This window comes from Sturnira hondurensis, unplaced genomic scaffold (genome assembly GCF_014824575.4).
Source record: "Sturnira hondurensis isolate 20B ecotype Veracruz unplaced genomic scaffold, ASM1482457v3 Scaffold0003801, whole genome shotgun sequence".
Classification (NCBI taxonomy): domain Eukaryota; kingdom Metazoa; phylum Chordata; class Mammalia; order Chiroptera; family Phyllostomidae; genus Sturnira; species Sturnira hondurensis.
In genome coordinates this window covers 5,302,648-5,327,448 of record NW_028076432.1, presented here as the reverse complement: position 1 = coordinate 5,327,448, position 24,801 = coordinate 5,302,648, and the positions used below count along the sequence as shown (strand labels likewise).

General features: G+C 36.9%; 1 protein-coding gene across 6 annotated transcripts in view; it reads left to right on the top strand.

Annotated features, from left to right (window-relative positions):
- The window catches only part of DLG2 (discs large MAGUK scaffold protein 2), a 1,965,529-nt gene that overhangs the window by 756,161 nt on the left and 1,184,567 nt on the right, over window positions 1–24,801 (top strand). For 2 of the 6 annotated variants that reach the window (XM_037042856.1, XM_037042844.1), the window contains exon 1: window positions 24,439–24,777. The exons of the other annotated variants lie outside the window; for them this stretch is intronic. In XM_037042856.1, coding sequence (XP_036898751.1) covers window positions 24,676–24,777 — 102 coding nt within the window. In that variant the 5' untranslated portion in view covers window positions 24,439–24,675. Of the gene's footprint in view, window positions 1–24,438; window positions 24,778–24,801 lie in introns of those variants that run through there. 6 annotated transcript variants of the gene reach the window in all.

The window sequence follows — 24,801 nt, the reverse complement described above, 5'->3', positions numbered from 1 at the left end:
CTTTTCCCCACACCCTCTCCAACATTTGTTGTTTATTGCTTTGTTTATGATAGCCATTCTCACNCTATGGTACATATACACAATGGAATTTTATGCTGCAGAAAGAAAGAAGGAGCTCCTACCTTTTGCAACATCATGGATGGAACTGGAAAGCATTATGCTGAGTGAAATAAGCCAGGTGTTGAAGGACAAATACCATATGATCTCACCTCTAACAGGAAGCTAAACAACAAAACAAACAAGCAAGCAAAATATAACCAAAGACACTGAAATAGAGAACAGGATGACAGGGACCAGAGAGGAGAGGGGAAGAAATTTCAGGGGAAATAAGGGAGGGATTTAGAGGAACCTATATAAAGGAAACATGGACAACAACTGAGAAGGGTGGAAATGGGAGGGAGGGGGGAGGATGGGGGATGGGATGGGATGGGAGTAATAGACAGAAAACTGTACTTGAAAAATAACTAAATAAAAAAATTGGAGAAAAAAAAAGAGTCAAACAAAGATATTTCTTTTTAATCTCCAAGGATTGCTATGAAGGTTCTCAATGTCACTTGTAATCAGGGGCCTGGTGCTCAGTTCAGCGAAGAAGTATAGAAGCTATGTTTTCACTGTAACTGTTGCTTGTTTGTTTTGTTTTATTTTTGAGATGGGAAAGACTTTCCAGTTGAATAGGACAGCATGTATGTACAAAAACCTGTAGTCACGAAAGAGCAGGGTTTACTCAAAGAAAAATAAAACTTCCAGTTGGCAGAGAATAGTGTACATGCAGGGGAAGAGTGGGTTCAAACGCTTGAAAGATCATTTCAGGTACTCCTCTGTAATTTGTCTTTCAAGCTAATGGAAACTTTACCATTATTTTTCTCTAGCTTTCCTGAAAGAATATAATCTTTGACCTGTAGTAGACTTCTTAAAAGCCATGTATTGTAGAAAAGAGAACATTGTGTTAACAGGGGACCCTGCAATCCATTATAAAAAGATGACTTAAAGTCTCTACAAGCCTTTGTTTTTTAACTGTAAGCCAAGGATAAAATATGGACTTCATTGCTCAAGAACAAGGGACTGTGATTATTTTATGCTTCAGGTTACTTTTGGTGGGGTCTACACAAATAAATGAATGTCCGGCATACTTATTTTTATATTTCTTGATAACATACTAGGGGCTCAATAAAATTTATTTCATAAGCGAATCTAAAAATTCATGTGCATCTCATAGGAGGAAGGAGATGAAGTGTACAAAATTTTATAGTGCTATGCAGATAAAAATGTTCATTATCACCTCACTGTTCTCATCGTCACATTCTACTTATTCGTAGACAGGCTTTTTGAACGTACATGTGTGCCTACCAGCTGCCCAAGAGTAGGAAACAAATTTTCTTCATCTCAGGTTTGTGAATGCCTGCTATTCAGAAGGGCTCAGGGAATGCCAGCTGGCTTGTTCGGGCCACAGCAGAAATTGGTGGGTCATCTAATCAAGGGGCCTTCTAAAAGCACCTAGCCTCTAAACAATAAGAGCAGGTTTTCTCACACATGATTTCCTGTCCTGGGATATAAATGGGAGAGCCCTGCAGCTGCGCAGCCTGAGAGCAGATGTTGCCCTGTCAGGTGTCTTTGATTCTGCTTGAGAAACCACAGGAAGCTGGTTGCAGACAAATTGTCAGCACTGTAGGAACAGGGCAGTGGCAGCCTGCTTTGTGTGCTCGCAGAGGAGATGGGGCACTTGGCCACACAAAGGGGAAATGACTGGGGCTGGTAAGGGACACGAACACTTGGGGCCTGGCTGTTGTCTACTCCTTTGCAACAGAACTCCTTCCATTCTGCTTTATAGTGGAGTCGATTATTGAGACATGCGTGTCCCCCTTTTAATTAAAAAATCTTTTGATGAGTGCATTCTAACCACAATACCAAGCACCTATGCTAATGCAAATAATAAGTCTGTACCAGGAGATATTTTCGCATTTCAATTCGCAGAGCTATATGGATAACTGGGGACAGAAGGGATGAGGGGGCAGAAAAGCAGCCAATGGGATCTCAACTAATATGTGTCAAATGCCGCAGTGCAAAGATGATTATTTTCATATTATAGTATCTTGTTTTATTTTTGTAGAAAATATGGTGGCTAATGTTATCCTTAAATATGGTGAAGAGGGTTGGAATGTCAGATTAATTACCCAAGGTCACGTATCTAGTGCATTACAGAGTGTGTGATACATATCTAGTGTATTCAAATCCATGTTTTTCTGACAACAAAGTCCATACTTTTACTTCCGCTTCAGAATGTTTTCTTTGGTATAATAGCTGAAATTTAGTTCTATCATGTTATTATGCATGCATTTTCCTGTATCTTCAAACCAATTATATGCACACATGGTGTGAATATAAACGAGTTATTATGTAACAAACTTTGCAATGTTTCTGGTCATGGACGCAATTTTCTAATAAGAAAGAGAATCACATTTTCCATTACAGCTTTCAGGAACACTCTTGTTGCCCACCTAGCACTTATCTGTCACCCTCCCTTTTTATCTCACAGAATCTGTTGCTCGAGTATTAATTTCTCCACCACAAAACACATGTGTCTCAGGAGGGGCATGGCCTTCTCAAACTTCTAGGATTGGCCTGACTTGTCTAAATTGAATCCCATTGCAGTGAGATTTATCAAAGGTGAGTCCCTTGCCAGTGTTTGGTTCCAGGTTGGATCTATGAGCTATTTGGAGTCTGTGAAATGTAAAGAGGGGTTTCCATGAGATTTCTAGGAAAGGTCATTCTTGACCTTCTGAGGGAACTTCTGGAAGCCAGCCTCCTTTTCTTTGCACAGTGCAGCTCATGGAGGTGGCGTCCAGCACCATGATAGCCGTCTGGCTGCCTGTCTGGGGGGTACCACAACTCCACACAGAACAAGCCAGGCCAGGAGCTCGGAAAAGAGGTGAACCCGGACTCTTCCCATTAAGTCCTACTTCATGCTATGGCCCAAACCAGTGCTGATTGTTTAAGTACATTCCATTTGGGTTTTCTGTAACTTGCACCCAAAAGATAAAAATATCCTGCAGTTCTAGACAAAGAAATAAGTGATAAATTTGATACCTCTTGTTAGATCACATCATCATCTTTTTATACATTAGAATTAACAACACATTGGAATCTACTTTCTCTTATCAGATCCTTTTCATTTGCCTTATTGTACAGATAGAAAAACTGAGCTTTAGAGTTAAGTGTCTTGCCTAAGGCCACAGTCCTACTAAACAACTTGAACTTTAAGCTTTCTGACTGCTGAAATTAAAATCTCGTGCTTTTTATCTTGTCTAAACCAGGCTAAAGCAAAGAGCAAAGGTAACGTTCATTGCTAACTTCTAAAGTAAAACAATGGAGTATCTTCTTGTTACCTTTATTCAATAATAAAGAATTATTCCAAAGCATTAGTTTCTGGAATCCAATAAATAAAAAGAACGACTGAACCTGTCTTTTCTTTTCTTCTCTTTCTTTCTTTTCTTTTGCCACCCCTCCTCCCTAGTCCCCTCCTTTCCTTTCCTCTCTCAGCCCCTCCACGCCCTTCCCCTCCCCTGTCCTTCAGCTCCTTTTTTCTTTCCTTTGCTCAGAGAATCGCCTTCATCCTGGGATTGGGTGGAGTACTACTCTGAGTTCCCAGTGACCCTCTCTGCCCACAACTATTAACCTCCCAAACATATACTTATCTGCTTACCTGTTTATTTCACCCACAATCTAAATTACCCCAGAGAAGAAACAATGGTTGGTTTATCTTTGCCTACCCTGCTTTTGACACATGGTAATCAGTCATTTTGTGTTTACTGATCTAAACAGTGCCTCCAAAAACTACCTGGAATTTTCGAGGAACAAATCATTCTGGATAGCTAAGTTTTGTGATTGTTAAGAGTTAAGTATTTTATTTTAAGATCACAAACCTTTACATATCAATTTATTTTTGAAAGGTAATCTTTATTAAATTCAATACTTTGTTTTCTGTTTTCTTAGAGCTTAGTTAGAGGATGCAGTTTAACCATTTTATATAATGCTTTCCTTAGAAAGTAATTATGTTGAAACCCATTTCGCTCAATGCTGGCTGATCCACAATCACTGTTCATTTTTTTAAATTTGTATAGCACTGTTTATATATTTCTTCCCTCCCCTTTGTTCTCTTTTACTTGCTTGCAAAGGATCTCTGCCATTTTAATTTTTTAACCTACACGATATGGACTTGAAATTCTACTGTGCTCCTTCCATCTGGAACTGTACGTTAAGTAATAATTACACCCTGATTTTGAGAAAACAACTAAGCGTGCTTTATTTTCATAGATTCTGGAAGAGTGAACTCTAATATGTGAACTTTGGGTATGTCTATTTGAAACTTTATAGAATGTTTTCTTTCTGATTAGTTTTCAGTGATTGGAGTAAGTAATCTTTCTGGAGACTTAATTTCTCAAAAGATGAGGGTGGTGTTCAGGCCAGGGGATTTGTTTGTTTGCTTTTGTTTGTGTTTGCTGTTTGTTTTAAATTTCAGGACTCAGAAACATTTGTGGTTTAAAGTAATGCTGTGTATAGTGGCGCCCTTTCCTGAAAATGCAGGTGGGCTTTTCAGTTTCTCCCCTCAGACTTATTGATTCATTTTCCTTCTCCACTTGTTTTCCATTTGTATCTGGCTGTGAGAAAAATCTTTATGAGAAACTCCATGGACTTTTTTTAATTGAAAAGAAGAGTGCAAACATTAGCTCCAGTGGAAACTTGACTTCACTCTTGCCTGCCTCATTTTAGCTTAGTATTTTGACTTTTAAAAAGTAGCTTTAAATATGTTTAGAATTTTTATACAAAAGTGCTACCTATTCCTTTTGACAACACAGAACTGTAAATTCTGTCATTAGAACAGTCAGAACCAAAGAGGTCTTCCTAGAAAGCTGTATTCACTCAGGAGGTGTTTGCATAAAGAGTTTTCGGGTAAGTTATCAAAAAATTTTTTCATATTGAGATTTGCCAAAGCATGTACATAAGAAAGAACATTCAAGAAGGTGTCACAAAACCTGTATTTCCAAGTCCAGCTGCCCCTCAAGTGCATTGTGCGAGAGGTAAGGGTTTGCCCAATCCTAGCTCTTTCTGTGTGTAGATATTACATATTGTCTGATATACAGAGATGTGGTTGAATTTGCCTTCTCTCAATTCAATGTTTTTAGTAGACTATGTTGTCATTTTTCAAGGTTCTTCTACATATACCTCAACAAAGGCATGGAATCTGAACTCCTTAACCTGGTTAAAATCTACCTAACTAACTTGTTGTCTCATTACATCACACCCAGAACCTAGGGATCCAACCACATGGCACTTCTCCCCACTCCTTGCGCAGAGTAGGCTTTCGTGGCCCATCCTCTTCCCTTTTCATGGGGCCCATCTCTGCTCACCCACATGGCAGATTCCTTCCCCTTCTCAAGGTTTCAATCTGAAGTCATCTAAAAACCACTCCCTAGGTATTCCCATAGCATATAAACATTAACCATCAACACTCTTCTCACTGTCATGGAAGCTACTTATTTAGGTGATTATTTGTTTTCTCTAGTAGGTAAGTTCTTTACAGGGGGGAATGTGTTTGACTCATGTGTGTATCCTTAGCTTCCAGCCCAGTATATGAAATGTGGTAGAACTCAATGAATATTGAATGGATGGATAGACTGAAAGGTAAATCAGAATAGCAATTTGTTGTAAAAATTCTTTTAGTTTACTCTAATTAAAGGTGGTAGACAAACTGAGTGATCTCTTAAAGATCCCTCAGAGCTACCAGTCGATACAGAAGTTTTTTATAGTAAGCATATTTTGAGAGTTGTGACAATGCATATGAGTTTCCTTTTCTGAAATATTTTGAGAATAAGATAAACTACTCGGTTGCAGAAATGTTTTTGTGTAGTTTCTATTAAGAATGGATTGCAGGGCTTCCTAAATTATTTGCAGACCAACGATAATACTCTGATGATCAGAAACATCACGAAATTATCTGCAATGGTCACTGGAATGTTGACCCCTAATGGTCAAGTTAATAGCTGATATTTACTTTGCCTCTTCTTTTTGGGAGGGGGCAGGCAGAACTTTTTAAAAAAATTCTCTATTCTACATTTCATATTATTCTGTGTGAGCTTCAGGTATACAGAATTAGTGGTTAGACAATGACGTTCTTTATAAAGTATTCTCCCCAATATTTTCCCTTACTCATCTGGCAGCCTACACAGTTATTCATTTTGACTGTTTAAAACAATTTCTCGCTATTGTAATTACCCTTTTTCTTCTAAAGATCTCATTTTATTTTCCAGGGAGTAGGATTTTAAGTACAGAAACATTTTCTGTAACAGAAAGCAGTGTGTCTTCGTTATCATGTCAGCCTACCTTGATATAGATATATTGATACATCTTATTATCACAGCTAAATTCTTTTGAGAAAATTTTTATTGAAAATCATTTGCACTATATTTAATTCAGTTATTTATTTGAATGATTGATGGATGCAACAAGTAATTCCTGATCATCAACTGTGTCCCTAATATTAAACTAACACTTGTGTGGGAAGAAATTAATTTGAAATTTATTTTGGTTAAAACCTGCAACACTGATGTGTCATTTGATAATTCACTTAGAAAATCAATATAATTTCTGGATCTTGAATTCTAAACCATCCAAGATATTTTTAATAATGAGGTGTAATTTATGTATAATAAGTGTATCTATTTAAAATTTATGATTTGATGAGTTTTGACAGATATGTATACCAATGAAACCACCACCACAGTAAAGATACAGGTAATTTTTATTACCCTTGGAAGATTCTTCATGCTCCTATTCAGTCCTTCCCTCCTTCTACCCCTAGGTCCAGGCAGCGATGGATCTACTTTCTATCACAATAATGTTAGCTTTAATTTTCTAGGGCTTTATATAAGTAGAATTATACAACTTGTACATTTTTGTGCCTGCATTCTTTCAATTGGAATAATGATTTTGAGGTTGTATAAATGTGTGTTGTTTTGTGTATTCATTTAGCCATTAATGTACATGTTGGTTGTTTCTGGTTTGGGTATATTAAAAGGAAGCAATACTTTCCAATTCATTCTTTGAAGCCAGAGTTACACTGATACCAAAAATAGGCAAATTTATTATAAGAAAAGGATAATATAGATTAAAATCCCTCAGGAACATATACGTAAAGATTCTGAACAAAATTTTAGCAACTGGAATCTAATACTACATTAAAATGATAATATATCGTGACCATGTGACATTTATCCCAGGAGCACAAGGTTGTTTAACATACAAATGTTACCATATTAATAAACTGAAAAATAATAATAATATCAATAGATGTAGAAAAGACATTGGGTTTAAAAAACTCAGCAAAGTAGAAGAAATTAGAAGGGACTGTCCTCAACCTAATAATGAGCATCTATGAAAAACTTGCAGTACATAATATCAAGTAAGTACAAGTAAGTAATATACTTAATAGTACAGGACTGAATATTTTCTCCTTAAGGTCAGGATCAAGACAGGAATATCTTGTCTCACTACTTTAACAAATATATTTATTTTTTGAGGGAGAGAGAAAGGCAGGGTGGGGGAGAGAGGGGGGAAAGATAGAAAGAAACGTCGATTTGCTGTTCCACTCATTTATGCTTTCATTGGTTGATTCTTGCTTGTGCCCTGACCAGGGGTCAAACCTGCAAGGCTGGCCTACTGGGACTACCCTGTAACCAACTGAGCTACATGGCAATGGTTTGAGCCACTACTTTTATGCAACACTGCTACAGATGTTCTGTGCAGCACCTTCAGTCAAGAAAAAAACCAAAGGGCAAAGTAAAAGTTTTTATTTGCAGATGATACAATATGACCTGATGGAATACAGAATTTTTTAAAAAGACCAACTACCAAACAAATTAGTGAATTTAGCAAGGTTGTGGGATAGAAGGTCAATACACAGACACAACTGTATTTCTACATAGTAAGAATGAACAGTCAGGCATTGAAATCAGTAAAGCAATTCCATGTACAATAGTTTAAATGTGAAATACTTGGGGATAAATCTGATGAAAGATGTGAAAGAGCTGTACATTGAAAACCACAGAACATCACTGAGGCAAATGACCTAAAGAAAGGGAGGGATGCGTTGCTTCTGGCTTGGAAGACTCAACCTTGCTAAGATGTTTAATCTCTAAACTGATTGAGAGATTCAACACAGTCTCTATCAATTTCCGGTAGAAATTGTCAATTGTCAATTAGCTTGACATTGACAAGCTAATTATAAAATTCATATGAAAATTCAAAGTATCTAGTGAGTCAAAAAAGCTCTGATCTTTCAGATTTATGTAAAGATGGTAGCTGTATACAAGTAGACAACTAGATCAATAAGGGAATGGAGAGGTCAGAAATAAACCGTACCTATAAGGACAAAGAATTTTTTTATAAAAGCACACAGTTCAGGAGAGAAAAGATAGCTATTTACTGCAAGCAGTGCTGATACAATTGAATATACATATGCAAAAAATGAATGTGGATTCATACTTCCTATTGTATATCAAAATTAACCCAAAATTTACCATAGGCCTAAATATAAAACCTAAAGTTACAAAAATTCTAGAAGAAAGTAGAGCACAACATCTTTGTGACCTTTGGTTAAGCATAGATTTTTTAGATATGACAGTAAAAGTATGAACAATAAAGAAAAATTAATAATTTGGACAAAGATACTGTTAAAAGAATGAAAAGACAAACTATCAACTAGGAAAAATATGTGGAAACATATATCTAATTAAAGGCTTAACTCTAAAATATATAGAGAACTCAAAACTCCAGAATGGGACAGACAATAATTTGAAATGTAACCCAAAAGTTTGAATAGATGCTATCAAAGAAGCTAGCAAATAAGCACATGAAAATATGTTTAACACCATTAGTCACTAGGGAAATACAAATTTAAATTACAATGATGTACTTCTATGTCTCTATTAGAATGGCTAAAATTAAAATAACTGACTATATCTGGTGTTAATTTAGAGCTACAGAGATTGGAATTTTCATAGACTATTGGTAGGGATGTAAAATGATACAATCACTTCAAAAAACAGTTTGACATTTTCTTAAAAATTTAAACATTCATCTATCATGTGATCAACCTGATTCAGTCCAATAGAAAAGAAACTATATGTTTATATGAAAACTTACTTACAAATATTCATAGCAGCTGCATAGCCAAAAACTGGAAACAACCCAAATGTCCATTAATATATGAATGGATAAATTATAGTAGTATCTCTTTACAGTGTAATGTTATTCAGCAATAAAAAGAAAGTGAACTATTGACACATGCAACACCCTAGAGAAGTCTCAGAATAAATGTATGAAGTGAAAAAAATCAAACCAAAAAAGTATATACTGTTTTATATAATTTATATACATTTTTTATTGTTGTTCAAGAACAGTTGTCTTCATTTTCTCCCACTTCTCCCCTTGCTCCACCCATCCCTACCTCCCACCCTCAATCCTACCCCACTTTGGCTTTGCCCATGAGTCCTTTATGCATGTTCCTTGACAGCCCTTTCCCTTCACTTCCCCTTACTTCCCCTTTCCTTCTGTCTGGTTACTGTCAGTTTGTTCTTTATTTCAATGTCTCTGGTTATATTTTGCTTGTTCATTTGTTTTGTGGATTAGGTTCCACTTATAGATGAGATCATATGTTATTTGTCTTTAACCACCTAGATTATTTCACTTAGCATAATACTTTCCAGTTCCACCCATGCTGTCATGAAGGGTAGGAGCTCCTTCTTTCTTTCTGCAGCATAGTATTCCATTGTGTAGATGTACCATAGTTTTTTGATCCACTCATTTAGTGATGGGCACCTAGGTTGCTTCCAACTCGTGGCTATTGTAAAGTGTGCTCCTGTAAACATTGGGGTGCATAGGTTCTTTTGAAATGGTGTTTCAGGATTTGTAGGGTATAATCCCAGCAGTGGAATTGCCAGGTCAAAAGGTAGTTCCATTTTTAGTTTTCTGAGGAAATTCCACAATGTTTTCCACAGTGGCTGTGCCAATCTGCATTCCCAGCAGCAGTGTACTAGGGTTCTCTTTTCTTCATTTATATAAATTTCTAAAAAATGCAAACTAATCTGTAGTGACAGAAAGCAGATTTGTGATTGCTTTGGGATGAGGAGTAGGATAGAATTTGAGGGGTAGCGATTATAAATGGGCATGAGCAAACTTTTGAGGGTGATACATACATTTGCTATGGGGATTGTGCTGATGGTTTCATGGATATGTAATATACTTGTTGAAATTTATTAAATTGTACATTTTAAATATTTGTACTTTATGATACTTCGGTTATACTTCAATAAGGCTTCTTTTTAAATATTCCTTACGTAGTTTCCTAAGACTTATAGAATGAAGACAAAAATCTTAAATATAACCCCCATAGTCTGACCTCTACTTTCTTTTTCAATTTTTTCTTACTTTGATGTTTACCCTTGCTTCCTGCATTCCAACCCTTCTGAGTTTATCTCAGTCCTTCCTAAATTCCTCATTTCCTGGCACTACATATTCTTTGCATGGTCTATTCCCTCTATTATTTGAGATGTTCTTCTTCTATTTGTCCAGTAAATTTCCCTTCATCTTTATGATTTCAACTCAGTTATCACTTCCCTAGTTATGCCTTCTCTGACCGTCAGATGGCTCAATGTAAATTACTCATCCCAATCCGCCTTCCCTACTGATCTGTAATTCCCTGAGGCCTGGACTGTGTTGATCTATAGTTACCACTGTGTCCCACACTTAGCACAGTACCTAGCACATAATAGACAACAGGAAATTATTTGTTAGATGAATTAATATGCAAATGGTAGTTGGGAACCGAAAGGGGAAAGTAAAGTAATTAGGTTAACACCATGAACAAAGCAAAGGCTTTTTCCATGATCAGATGCTGACAACTTTAGCAAACACAATTCAGATCTTCAAACACATTGTACTTGAGATTGACTGTTCTTGTAATGAAGGAAGAGAACACCAAAATTCTTATAACTGGGGTAACTTACACATTATACTAAAAGATAGTTTTTTCACAATGACCTTGTGGTACTTTAAAAAAAAGAAATGGAAATCTGGTTAGGCTATATATATTTTTTAAAAATATGTATTTATTTATTTGTTTTTAGAATGAGGGGAAGGGAGGAAGAAAGAGAGGGAGAGGAACACTGATGGGGTTTGGACTGAACCTGCAATCTAGGTATATGCCCTGAGTGGAGATTGAACCTGTGACCTTTTGATTTGTGGGACAACACCCAACCAACTAAGCCACACCAGCCAGGGCTAGTTAGGCTATATTTATAAATTGGTGCCATTAAGGACTTTAAATAGAGTGCTTCCAGGTTACTGAGAGAAAAAGAGATAATTGTCATAATCTTAATTATGTGGTATGTAGCAAGAGATTGTAAAACAGATGTGATGTCTTCACAGTTTCAGGCAAGCAGATGTTTCATTGAGTGATTATTTCATTTAGTTGGGTATGAGGGCTTCTGCTTGCAATATAATAGTGGGGAGTTTTCAGGGTAAGTCAGTCACCTCATTTAGTTCTTGCAGCTAGAAGAGCCATCTATTGTTCAGATGAAAAAGAGCTCATAATGAAAATCTATTTGTAGTAGAGAAACACAGTGACAATACGAAACAATTTAAAATGAGCCATGTTTTTCACACAGTTTTCTCATGAATTTCTGTTCACAGAGTTGAATTCTGATTTTAGAATATATTTTTTGACAATGAACAATTTGCCTTTATTTTACAGATGGGCAAATAGTATAAAAATAGAAGTAATGATTTCACAGGAATTTGCTGTGTTTGGTTGACATGTATTTGAACTATGTTTCTTGGGTAATTTTGGTATATAATGTATAAACTAAAAGTGAATGAGTGAACAAATGAAGAGTGTTAAACATTCATAAATAGTATATGCCAGACTATCAAAAAAATTCAACAAACAAAAAGCAATCTACAGAGTGAGAGAAATATTTGCGAATGATATCTCTGATAAGGAGTTACTATTCAAAATATTTAAGAAAACTTCTACAACTCAACAGAAAAAACAGTCTGATTAAAAAGTTGGCAGAGGATCTGGATAGACATTTTTCCAAAGAAGACATACAGATTTCCAACAGATACATGAAAAAGTGCTCAACATCACTAATCACCAGGGAAACACAGTCTAAAACCACAATGATATATCACCTCACACCAATTAGAATAACTATCATCAAAAAGACAAAAGATAACAAGTATTAGCAAGGATGTGGAGAAGAGGTACTACTCATGCCACCTGTTGGTGGCAATGTAAATTGGTGTGGCCACTATAAAAAATAATATGGAGGTTTCTCAAGAAAAAAATGAAACTGCCATATGATCCAGCAATCCCCCTCCTGGGTGTATACCTAAAAAAAGTGAAAAGCGGATATCAAAGAGATATCTACACTCTCATGTTTATGGCAGCATTATTTACAATAGCCAAGCTATAAAGACAACAAAAGTGTCCCTCAAAAGATAAATGGATAAAGAAGATGTGATACATTTCCAGTGAAATGTTATTCAGGTGTAAGAAAGAAGGGAATCCTGCCATTTTCAACATGGATTGATCTTGAGGATATTATGATAAGTGAAATAATATCTCCAATGAAGATAGACAAATATTGTATCATATCACATATGTAAAATCTAAAAAATTCAAACTCGTAGAAGCAGACTAGAATGGTGTTTACCAGGGGCTGAGGGGGGGCAGGCAGGAATGAGATGTCAGTCAAAGGGTACACACTTTCAGTTATAAGATAAGTAAGTTTGGGGGATGGTGATTTGAGTTAATGCTGTACTATATACTTGAAAGTTGCCGAGAGAATAAATTTTAAGTGTTCTTACCACAAGAAATAAATGGCAACTATGAGAAGTGACAGAGGTGTTAGTTAATGCTACAGTGGGAATCATGTGGCAAAATGTGTAGCAAATCAACCCTTGTACACCTTATACTTATAGAATATAACAGTTTAATTATATCTCAATAAAAACCAATAGGACTTTTAAAATATAAAAGTATGATAACTACAATTAAAAACAAAATAATTATTTTAAGGAACTGAAAATAGAATAAGTAAATGGAAGAGTATGTGAAGAAATTACCCATAGTCCAGCACAAGCCCCCCAAATTTATATATATATATATATATATATATATATATATATATAAGAAAAGGACAGTAAATATGTATTTAATTGTAATTTAAGGAGAAAAAAAGATAGAAAACTTGAGGGAGAAAACAATGCAAAGTGATATGCCTTTACATTGTTTTATAATTGATTAAAGACATGAATCTTTAGATGCAGCAATCACAAGATGACTTAAACAGGATAAAAAAATTAACTCCATATCTAACTACTTTGGATTGAATCTCCAGAGCACTGAAACAATGAGCGAATAAGATTGATCAATGGGAAACACAATTAAGCACTTACAAAGATAAGAACTCTTCAAAACACTGGAAGAAAATAACTGACAACTTAGAACTTATACCTAGATAAACTAACAATCAAATCAAATTAAAAAAACATTTTCAGACAAATCAGAATCTGCCAGCAGAGTTTTGTTGAAGTATCTTCTAGAAGATATTAGTTACAAAGACTAAAACCGAGTCTTATAAGGATTTTTAATGGAACTTTAAATTGACACAAACATAAATTGTCTATCATAAATTAAAAATTTAAAAATATCCAAGACTTTGCACCAAGAATTATTTAAATGTAAGTTTTAGCCTGATAATTTTGTTATAGATCTGTGCAAATATTTATCCACAAGAAAATTTTAATTTTTCTCATCCTACTGAAATAAGAAGTATATTTACTATTAACAAGAAGGCATTTATAAAACATGCATGAAATATCTAAATCTTAATGGTGTTTTTGTAGAAAGACATTTGTCTAAAAGCATGAATAGGGGATGGAAAAAGATATTTCATGCAATGGAAGAGAAAAAATGTGTGGGTAACAGTACTTATATCTGACAAAACAGATTTTACAGTGAAGGCTATAGTAAGAGATAAAGAAGGGAACTACATAATGATAAAGGGAACGATCCAACAATAGGATATAACCTTAGTAGATATATGCATCTAACATTGGAGCACCTAAATATGTGAAGCAAATCTTGATGTACATAAAGGGAGAGATTGATAGAAATACAGTCATAGTCGGGAATTTTTGACTTCAGTAGATAGATCTTCCAAGCAGAAAATCAACAAGGAGACAGCAGCCTTAAATGATACACTACCAGGTGTATCCAACATTTTGGTATTTCTGAGCCACACTGGAAGAAAAGTTGACTTGGGCCACACATTAAATACATTGTGACATGTAATCACACAACATCTCATGTTTTAAGTAAATTTACGATTTTGTGTTGGGCCTCATTCACAACCATTGTGGGCCACATGCGGCCTGACGGCTGCAGGTTGGGCATCCCTGTAACCAAGTGGATTTAACTGATATCTTTAGAGCATTTCACCCCAAACCAGCAGATACATATACTCTTAAAGTTCACATGGAACATTTCCTAGGATAAACCACATGTTAGGACACAAAAAAGTCTCAATAAATTTAAGAATATTGAAATTGTATCAAGCATCTTCTCTAACCATATTGCTATGAAACTAAAAATCAGTCATAAAAAGCACACTGAAAAACACTCAAAGACATGGAAGCTAAATAATATGTTATTAAACAATGAAAGGGACAACAATGAGACCAAGGAGGAAATCTAAAGACACCTTGAAACAAATGAAAATGAGGACATAACAATCCATAATCTGTGGTACACTGAGAAAGCTATCCCAAGAGGAAAATTCATAGCATTACAGGCCTATCTCAAAAAATAAGAAAAAGCTCAGATAAACACTCTAACTTCACATGTAAAGAAACTTGAAAAAGAACGGACAAAGCCCCAAATAAGTAGAAGGAAGGAAAAAAAAAGATTAGAGCAAAAATAAATGAAATAAAATAAAAAATAAAAATAAATGATCAACAAATCCAAGAACTGGTTCTTATAAAAGCTAAACAAGATTGACAAACCTTTAACCAGACTGATCAAGAAAAAAAGAACCCAAATAAATAACATCAGAAATCAAAGAGGAGAAATAAAAACTGACACCGAAGAAATACAAAAGGTTGTATGAAAATCTTAAGAACAACTAAATGTCAATAAAGTAGGCCATCTGGATGAAATGGATGAATTCCTAGAAACATACAATCTTCTAAAACCATATCAAGAAGAATCAGAGAATCTGAGTAGATAGGTTATACCTAGTGAAACTGAAGCAGTAATCAAAAAACTCCCAACAACAAAAGCTCAGGACTTGATGGCTTCATAGGGGAATTTTACAAAACATTCTGAGAAGAACTAATATCTCTCCTCAAACTATTTCATAAAATTCAAGAGGAGGGAAGGCTTCTAAACTCATTTTATGAAGCCAGCATTATCCTAATTCTAATATCAAATAAAGACACTACAAAAAGAGGAAATTATAGGTCAATATCTCTGATAAAAACAGATGCTAAAATCCTCAACAAAATATTAGCAAACTGAATACAGCATGCATCAAGAAAATCAGATACCATAATCAAGTGGGATTTATTCAGGAATGCAAGGTAGGTAAAACATTCACAAATCAATAAATGTGATTCACTACATAAGCAAAATGAAGGATAAAAACCACACAATCATATCAATAGATGCAGAAAAATTATTTCATAAAATCTACCACCCATTTATGATAAAAACACTCAGCAAAGTAGGAATAGAGGGAGCATATCTCAACATAATAAAAGTCTTACATGAGAAACCTACAGCCAACATTATACTCAATAGGCAAAAACTACAATCATTCCCCTTAAGATCAGGAACAAGACAGGGATATCTGCTTTCACCTCTCTTATTCAACATAGTACTAGAAGTCCTAGCCACAGCAGTTAGACAAGAAGAAATAAATGGTATCCAAATTGGAAAGGAATTAGTAAAACTGCCTTTATTCAAAGATGACATGATTTGGTACATACAGAACCCCAAAGATTTCACCAAGAATCTACTAGAACTGATAAATGAATTCATCAGAGTAGCTGGATACAAATTTAATATCCAGAAATCAGTTGCATTTTTATACACCGATAGCAAACTAACAGAAAGGGAAATCAAGAAAACAATCCCATTCACAATTGCTTCGAATAGATTAAAATACTTAGGAATAAACCTAACCAAGAGTGCTAAATACCTATACTTGGGAATTATAAAACACTAAGAAGAGAAATTGGAGAAGATACAGCACATACTGTGTTCATGGATAGAAAGTATTCACATAATTAAAATGTCCATACTACCTAAAAGCAATCTGGAGATTCAATGCAATTCCTGTCAAGATTCCAATGACATATTTCACAGAACTGTAACAAATATTTCAAAAATTTATATGGAATTACAAAAATCCCTGAATACAACAGTGTCCTGAGAAAGAAGAACAAAGTTGGAGGAATCACACTACGTAATATCAAACTGTACCATAAGACCATAGTAGTCAAAACAGCTTGGTACTGGCATAAATACAGACACATAGATCAATGAACAGAATAGACTGCTCAGAAATAAACCTTTGCCTTAATTAATACTTGACAGATGAGGCATGCATATAAATGGCTAAAGATAGTTTATTTGATAAATGATGTTGAGAAAATTGGACAGATAATGCAGAACAATGAAACTAGACCACTTGCTTACAAAACACACAAGAATAAATTCAAAATGGATCAAAGACTTAAATGTTAGATCCCAAACCATAAAAATCATGGAAGAAAACATAGGCAGCAAAATCTTGGACATTGCTGCCTGAGAAAATTTTTGTCAGATATATCTCCCCAGGCAAGGGAAATAAAAGAAAAATAAATAAATGGGACTACATCAAATGAAAAAGTTTTTGCACAGCAAAGGAAATCATCAACAAAATAAAAACACAACCCACAGAATGGGAGGACATATTCACTAATACATTTGATAAGAGGGTAATATCCAAAATGTATAAAGTATTTATAAAATAACACTGAAAAACCCCCAAACAATACAATTAAAAAATGGGCAAAGGCCCTGAATAGACATTTCTCTAAAGGGGACATACAGATGGCCAATAAACATAGGAAAAGATGCTCAACATCACTTATCATTCAGGCAAATTAAAGCCTGAATGAGATATCATCTCATATCTGTCAGAATGGCTATCATCAATAAATCAAAATACAAGTGCTATTGGGGATGTGGCAAAAGGGGAACTCTTTTGCACCATTGGTGGGAATTCAGACTTGTTCAGCTGCTGTGGAAAGCAGTATGTAGATACCTCAAAATGTTAAAAATGGATCTGTCTTTTGACCCAGTGATCCCACTTCTGGAAATATATCTGAAGGAACCCAAAACACTATTTCAAAAGAACATAAGCACCCCTGTGTTCATTGCAGCATTAGTTACAGTTGCCAAAATGAGGAGCAGCCCAAGTGTCCATTAGTAGATGAGTGGATAAAACAACTATGGGACATTTACACAATGGAATTCTACTCAGCTGTAAAAAAAGAAAAGTTTACCCTTTGCAACAATATGGAATGACCTGGAGAACTTTATGCTAAGTGAAGTAAGCCAATCAGAGTAAAACAAATACCATGTGATTTTATTCATATGTGGAATCTAATGAACTGAACTAATAAGGAAAATGAGGACAGACTCATAGATGGAGAACAGGATGACAGCTAGTTGGTGGGCAGAAAGGTTAGGTGGGCTAGGGGGTGGAGGGATTGAGCAAAAAGGAAAAAGGATCATGGACATGGACAACAGTGTAGTGATTGTGGGGGGAGAAGGATATAAGGGGACCAAAAGATAATGTAAAACAATACAATAAAAATAAATAAAAGCATGGATAGGTATCAAAGATATATTATATTCAAAAGCAGCCTACACTATATATATTTTGAACACAATTTTCTGGAAATATTACAGGATTCATAACCCCCAAATATTAAGATTACTTATCTCTGGCAATGGAATTATGAGTACCTTCAAATTGTTTTTTTGTTTATGATAATATTTAAAAATTATTTCCACACTAAACTTTTGCTTTTGTACATATAATAAATATTATCAAAATAAAAACTATTTGGCTATGAAAAAATACATAGCAGACAAAGGTAATTTCACATGTGATATTTCAGTGAATCCACCCTGTAATACAGGTATTACCATTTAATGACCTTTCCCCCTCTTTACTGGATGAGAAAATTAACTCTCAAAGTAATTAACTGACTTAGAGTCACATAAATGTCAAAGTTGGGACTGGAAACAAGACCCAAATATTATTCTTTCCACACTGGGATCAAAGTCAGTGACCAAAAAGACCTAAGAAGTGTTCTTTTTTTACTTCATTTCATTTTTACTGAAGAAATTCTCACAGATGGTAGGTACAGAGGGTGATAATTTGTAGCTGCTTTTTCAACGTGGCCATCAGGGTGGTGAAAGTGAACATCATAAGCAGTCTTATAGGCCAACTTTTGCCTTGCCTTAGTGTAGGTGAGAACAATTGTTATTTGAAAACACTTACTGCCAAAACAAGTTGTCAAAATTGATTTCGAATCAATGAGCTGGCATTTCCTTGATAAAGGTTGTCCTCCTTCCAACTAGGAGGGAGGGTGACCGGGGCTGGATTGGGAGACAAAGATCTCTGCTGTTCAACCAGGTGCTGTGGAAAGCCTTGCTTAACCCACACGTTCATTTGTTCTTCATTCATTCACGTATTGACTCAATCATTCCAAACCACAAATAAACAAGAAAATTATTTCAAATAAAGGTCAAGCTAACCTGCCAAATATGACTCAAGTAAAGGTCAACCAGTCACTCACTGACTAACCCAGACGTGTTTATGCTCCAGGGCTGGTAAGTGGAAATGAAGGACTCGGAAACAACAGAGAGCATAGGCAGAGTCCAAGAGGGAAAATGTGAGGGTCCCAGAGTCGAGGGAAAAATGTGACGGTCACGGAAGTCACTTGAGTGGGGTCTGATTCTAATATAAACCCTCTCTGCAGTTGTGAGTTCCTCAGTGAGAGGTACACGGGAGCCAGCCAAGAAAGGGTCTGGGGACTTCGGGGGAGATAAAATTTGTGAGGAAAAGTTAAAGTGTTAGAATTGTTCAGAATAAAGAGATTTTGCACATTGGCTCTAATAGGTTTATTGTCTTCAGTAAACTTTTATTGGTACAAAAATTATGAAATTAATATAAAGCTTCTCCAGTTTACTGAATGCATAGCATGAACCAGATGAGTGACAGGCATACTGAATTATATTATCTCGTTTAAGCCTTACAGCAATCCTATATAGCATTATCATCTTTTTATAGAACAGGAAATGGTAGTTAGAGACATTAACTAGGTTGGTCAAATATTCTTATTCTTGGACTTAAAGTACAGTTGTTAATACTCAATTGTGGATATTTTCCTACTGTCAGAAAGAGCTACTGTTAGTCTTTGTTTCTTGACAATCTCTTCGATTCATGAACTCATTGATGGCAGGAAGGTATATATTTATATACCTTTCTGTCTTACATATTTCAGGAAACTCAGAGATAAAAATACAGTTTGTGGTACGAAAACCTATTGATGAGTTTATTTCAGGAAAACATCTCTACTAAAAGAGTAAGTGAAAGGGAGGTGAGGGAAAGGAAAATAACGGTTGAAATCACACAGCAATCAGTGGCAAAACCTAGTGTGTCTTGATTGGCTTCAAAGCTCTTATGTACTTGAAATCTACTGCGCTTTCTTTCTAGGAGTCACAGAAGAGAATTCCCCCCAAGAGTTGCTACTTAAAAACCCTAGTATGGAAAGCAGGTGAAAAATTGAGATGTCTTAGATAGAAGTAACAGGCCAAGTGGCCCAGTTGTTTAGAACTTGGCTCCTTAAGTCAGATTGCTTGGGTTCAAATTCTAGTTTTATCACCTTGCTCAGCCTTTGTTTAATTGTGTTATTGTTTCTACTATCTCCTCCTTCCTTCCTGCGAGAGGATTATCCTGTCCTAACCCACTGGCATACCTTGGCTAATAAAATGTGAACAGGAAGATGTTTGTAATGTCTGAACAGAATCATTAAGAGTCACTGCATATCTAGCCATTGATCACTTTCCTTCTGCCATGGGGCCATCCCAACCCTGGGAGGGGCTGCTCCTCTGTCCATGGGAAGCATAGGCTAGAGCCAAGCCACGGACGACAGCTAACATAAGGGAGAAATACACATCTGTGGTTGAAAAGCATCAAGATGTTTGTCAGTTTATTCATTTAACTAGCTAGTATTCAAGTTGTTAACCTACACAAGTTACTTAATCCCTCTGTGGTTTACTTTTCTTTCTTTTTTTTTTTGGAAGGGTATGATTTAGTGGTTGTAGTTATTCAATAAGTTGATGTAGATACAGTACTTAAACGAGTGATGTGCTGGCAAATATTTCTGTGAAGAAAAACATCCTGATCCATCATGTTTGCCAATTTATGTTGTGTAAGTACTTCCTCTGTGGCTGATTCTAAGCTTCTGCCATGATGTCACTGAATGAGGAGTTCAAAAGAGGTACGAACAATTGATGATCAAAAGTAGGATCTGGTACACTGCTGAATTTCAAACAGTGCATATAGCGAACACTGTATTAGAGCGTATTGAATAAATGGTAAGCACTACAGAACAGTTGATTTTCTGAAGACAGGTGACTGAATAAAATGACTTCTCAGATTCTTAAGATCTTCTGTTTGGAAGCCCACTCAGAGAACTTCAGCACTGGAAGTAAACTGAGACATGCTTTCGTATACCCATTTAATAAATGGACAAGGGAATTGAGGCTCAGAGAGGCTGAGCAGCTTGCTAGAAGTCACACAGGTCTGTATGAAACAACACCATGGCTCCTACTGTCCAGTACACACTTTTCCTGTCCAACATGAACCACCTCTTTTAAAAAGTTGCTGTGAATGGGATCAGTAAAGAAAAAGGTGGGTAAATAACTAATGCTTCTTCACTGCTGCAATTTCTGGTATGAAATAATAGTAACCAGAATAAAAAGTTAAAATTAAACCCTAGTCACATGTACTGATGATCCTGTGGCTTCTTTGTGTGGATGACTATGAGTTCATCTTGAGAAAAGTTGTGACTAGAAAAAAATGTTTAATAGTATATAGTTGTCATGTATCATTTTGCAAAAGTGATGATGATTTGGAGGAACTGTGTTACCAATCACTGAGATGTCTAATTAAGGGTGGTTATTTTGACTATTAAAATGAGTGCATCATCTCCTGGCATTCCCTAGTAATATCTCCACCTAAAAATATTGCAGTACACCCCCATGCGGTATCCTCCCAAATTAGTGCTTTTCAGACCAATAATGCAGTGTGTTCACATCTTAAGGTAATAGTGATTCACTTTTTTTCTTTTAACCGTAGTGGTGACTGGCTGTAACCATGGCATGCATTGTCATGGAAACGACATTCCCCCTTCTCCTCCCCTCCCCTTCAATTCACCCCAGAGCTATTATTGAAAGACAAGAATTAAGAGAAAGTATTTTTTCAGATGCATATAGACAGATCACAAATGCACAAATAAGCACACACACGGGGAAGTGTGTGTGAGTATAGAAAGAGCGAGAGCCAAATGAACTCTCTTTGATTAAAGTTAAACAAAAGATCAAACAATTAAATATACATTTTTCTTTATATTTTTGTCATTTGGCTGACTCAATCTAAACCAGTGCAGACGTTAAAATGGGAAATAACTTGAACATAGCAGCCTTTAATGCTGCCCTAGAATAGGAGGTCAGCCTTAGCTTGGGTAATTCATTAGGGAAAGACTGTGTTAGATATTATTGGAACATCACAATATAGAGCATACAATACTTTTGGGGTATTTGAAATCCAAATTATAGGCTAATGAATAAGGGGAATATTGTACAAGGTTTTTAGAATCCAGTCTCCCTTGGAAAAACAGCCATAATTATAGATGCTCTGTAGGTGGAAGTGTTCATACAATCGTACATTTTATGGTAGCATAAAGGGATAAAATGCTAAGGGATACACTTAATCTGTGAATGTGACTAAGATTCCACAGAAGGCGCCAGACCCAGAGTTCTCCTTAAATGTGATCGACTGTGTTTAAGCCACATGTATTAGACTTCCTGAGCCCCAACAGCCCCTAGATGTGAACTTGACTGAAGCAACCTTGATTCCTAATAGAGAAACCAACTGGGTAAGGACTCGAACACTTAGTGTAAGAATCCCAAAGTCTAAGGCATAGCTGCCCTCTTTAGTTAGAACCAGATTTGCCTCAACTCCCCTTAAGAGGTCTTGATTTTGTAGGCAGAACCTATAATTTATCAGCAGAGACTCTAATTGGAATAGTAGATTTTTTGATACCCTCCTCAGCTAAGGAATGAGAATGTAGGGCTGAGCCTAGAATTTTTTTTTAATTATTATTATTATTTTTTAAACAAGCTCCCCAGGGAATTCTGGTAAAATCAAGTTTGCTTTTCATTAGCCTGGGACAGGAGGATGGGGTGTTTTAAATATGGGCAAATAAAAATAGTTTATAGGGCAATACCTTTGACTTGGTGGTTTGCAAGTTTTGTTCTCTTGTTCTTACTGGAACTTAATGAGGCTGAAGAGTATAGTGTCACTGGGGCTCCTATAAATTTGGAGTGCATATGGTCTGATGTTATGGTGGACATGCGTCAGGAAAACGTGGTTCGGGAAGAGTTTGCTCTGGATGTTTAGGGCCATGTTGTTGCTGCATGCCAAGATCTGAGTCCCATGCCCAGTTAGAAAGAAACTTGAAACTGTCAGATTCACGTGACTATGATAGTACTGACCCTTCTCAAACAAATCTGGAGACTTTGAAACTAGCTTCTGGAGAAGTGTGTAATGTCTCTTGTGAAGTTGCTTTCAAACTCTCCTCCACCACTTTGAACCTCACCTTCATGGTGTATTGACTGTGTGACTTGGGCAAATGATATAACCTTCAGGGCCTCAGCTTCCTCCTCTAAGGAAATGTGTCCAGTAACCTGTACATCTCAGGATAAGACATGACATGAGCTGTGTAAGTCAAGAGCAACTGCCAGGTACCACAGGAGCTTACCACAGAAATGTGTTGTTTGCTTTCACAACTCTGTAAGGCAGGGGTCAATTGCTCATGGACAGATAGGCAAACAGAGGCTCAGGCACTGTAAGTGACTTACACCAAGTCACACTCATCACCAGAACCAGAGTCTGATTCCAAACGCTGATTTCAAACCCTGCTCTCTTTCCACCTGCTGTCTGTGAGGCATAGTGCCAGGCACTTAGGTGGCACCTAAAGAGTGCTAGTTTTATCTGCTTTCTTGTCTGAACCCGGCCTATCGGTTTTTCCTCCAATAAGCATTTTTGCAGCTGGGCCAGCCACATGCTGATAATTTTTGGTCTTTTTCAATTTTGACAACCTCACTTTAAGAAGAAAAGGAAAAACAAAACCAATAAAGCATCCACCAGCCTTGACATTCGTACTTCCGGAACTATATAAATACTTCTGGGGCTTCTTGGAGCTTCTGAGACCTCAATATGAGGAGGGGGTGGACTCTTCCTTTGTGAGTTTGAAAAATGTATCAAATAAAGCCTTGGTTCCAAGGCTGAATCTACCACCCAGAGAGGGGAGTAAGCTCCCTGCCCCAGATGTCAAGGGCCCAGGGCCCCAGGGAGACCATTTCCAGCCCACTTCTACCTGCTGCCCCTTTGCAGGACACCAGCCCAGGCACACCTTTGTCAGAGGGCCCGGAGGATGTGCAGAGCAGGGTTCCTCAAGCCTCCCCTTCTCAGGGATTCAGCCTCGGAGGTCCCCCAAGCTCAGCCAGCAGCAGCAGCAGAGTGAGCTGAGTGTGGTCTCTGGGTCACGTCTGCGCTGAGAGCCTCAGCACACCCATCCCAGAGACTCCTAGGTGGCCCAGAGCGCACAGGCTGCTGGCAGGCTGGGCTCGTCTGGCCAACGCCACACTCACTCCCTCTCCCGGCCCCTCCCTCCTACCCTACTGGCCCGGCCAGCGCTCCCCACGGTGACTCTGGATTGCTGCAAGCCACTGGCTTTTTACCAAATTCGGAGCTGCAGTATTTTTTTTTTTTCTTCACAGAATAATTTCAGCCCCCTTCAGCTTTCATGACAATCTTGTGTGACTGGGGCGAGTAGGCGGGCACATCCTTTTACATGCTAATACTGCCCCACCTCCTTTGAACCCTCCTCTAAGCGCCTGGCTTCCTTTTATTTTTATTTATTTATTTATTTATTTACTTTAAATTTTACCTCCCCCAAATTCACCATAGAGGGGGAAACCCAGCTTGGTTCTGTCCCTCCCCCCACGCATCATTCCCCAGGGAAGGGAGACCCCGAGACGCTTGGTACTTGCCCTGGCGTTGCTTCCACCCCGTTGCTGAGATGGCTGCACGGGGCGCAGGGGGCAGCTATCGAAGCGGCTGCCCTGTCTAGGCTGTCGCTCCACATGCCCGGCGAGCACTGTGTTCGCGTCCCCCAGCGAGCTGCCACTGCCGCAGCCCGAAAGGAATGTCCCCTGTTGTTAAGGACCCTGACTGTTTTACACCAATGATTTGCCACTGCAAAGTTGCTTGCACCAACAACACTTTGTCGTTGATGTTTGGATGCAAGGTAGGACGAGGTTCATGTCTTTTT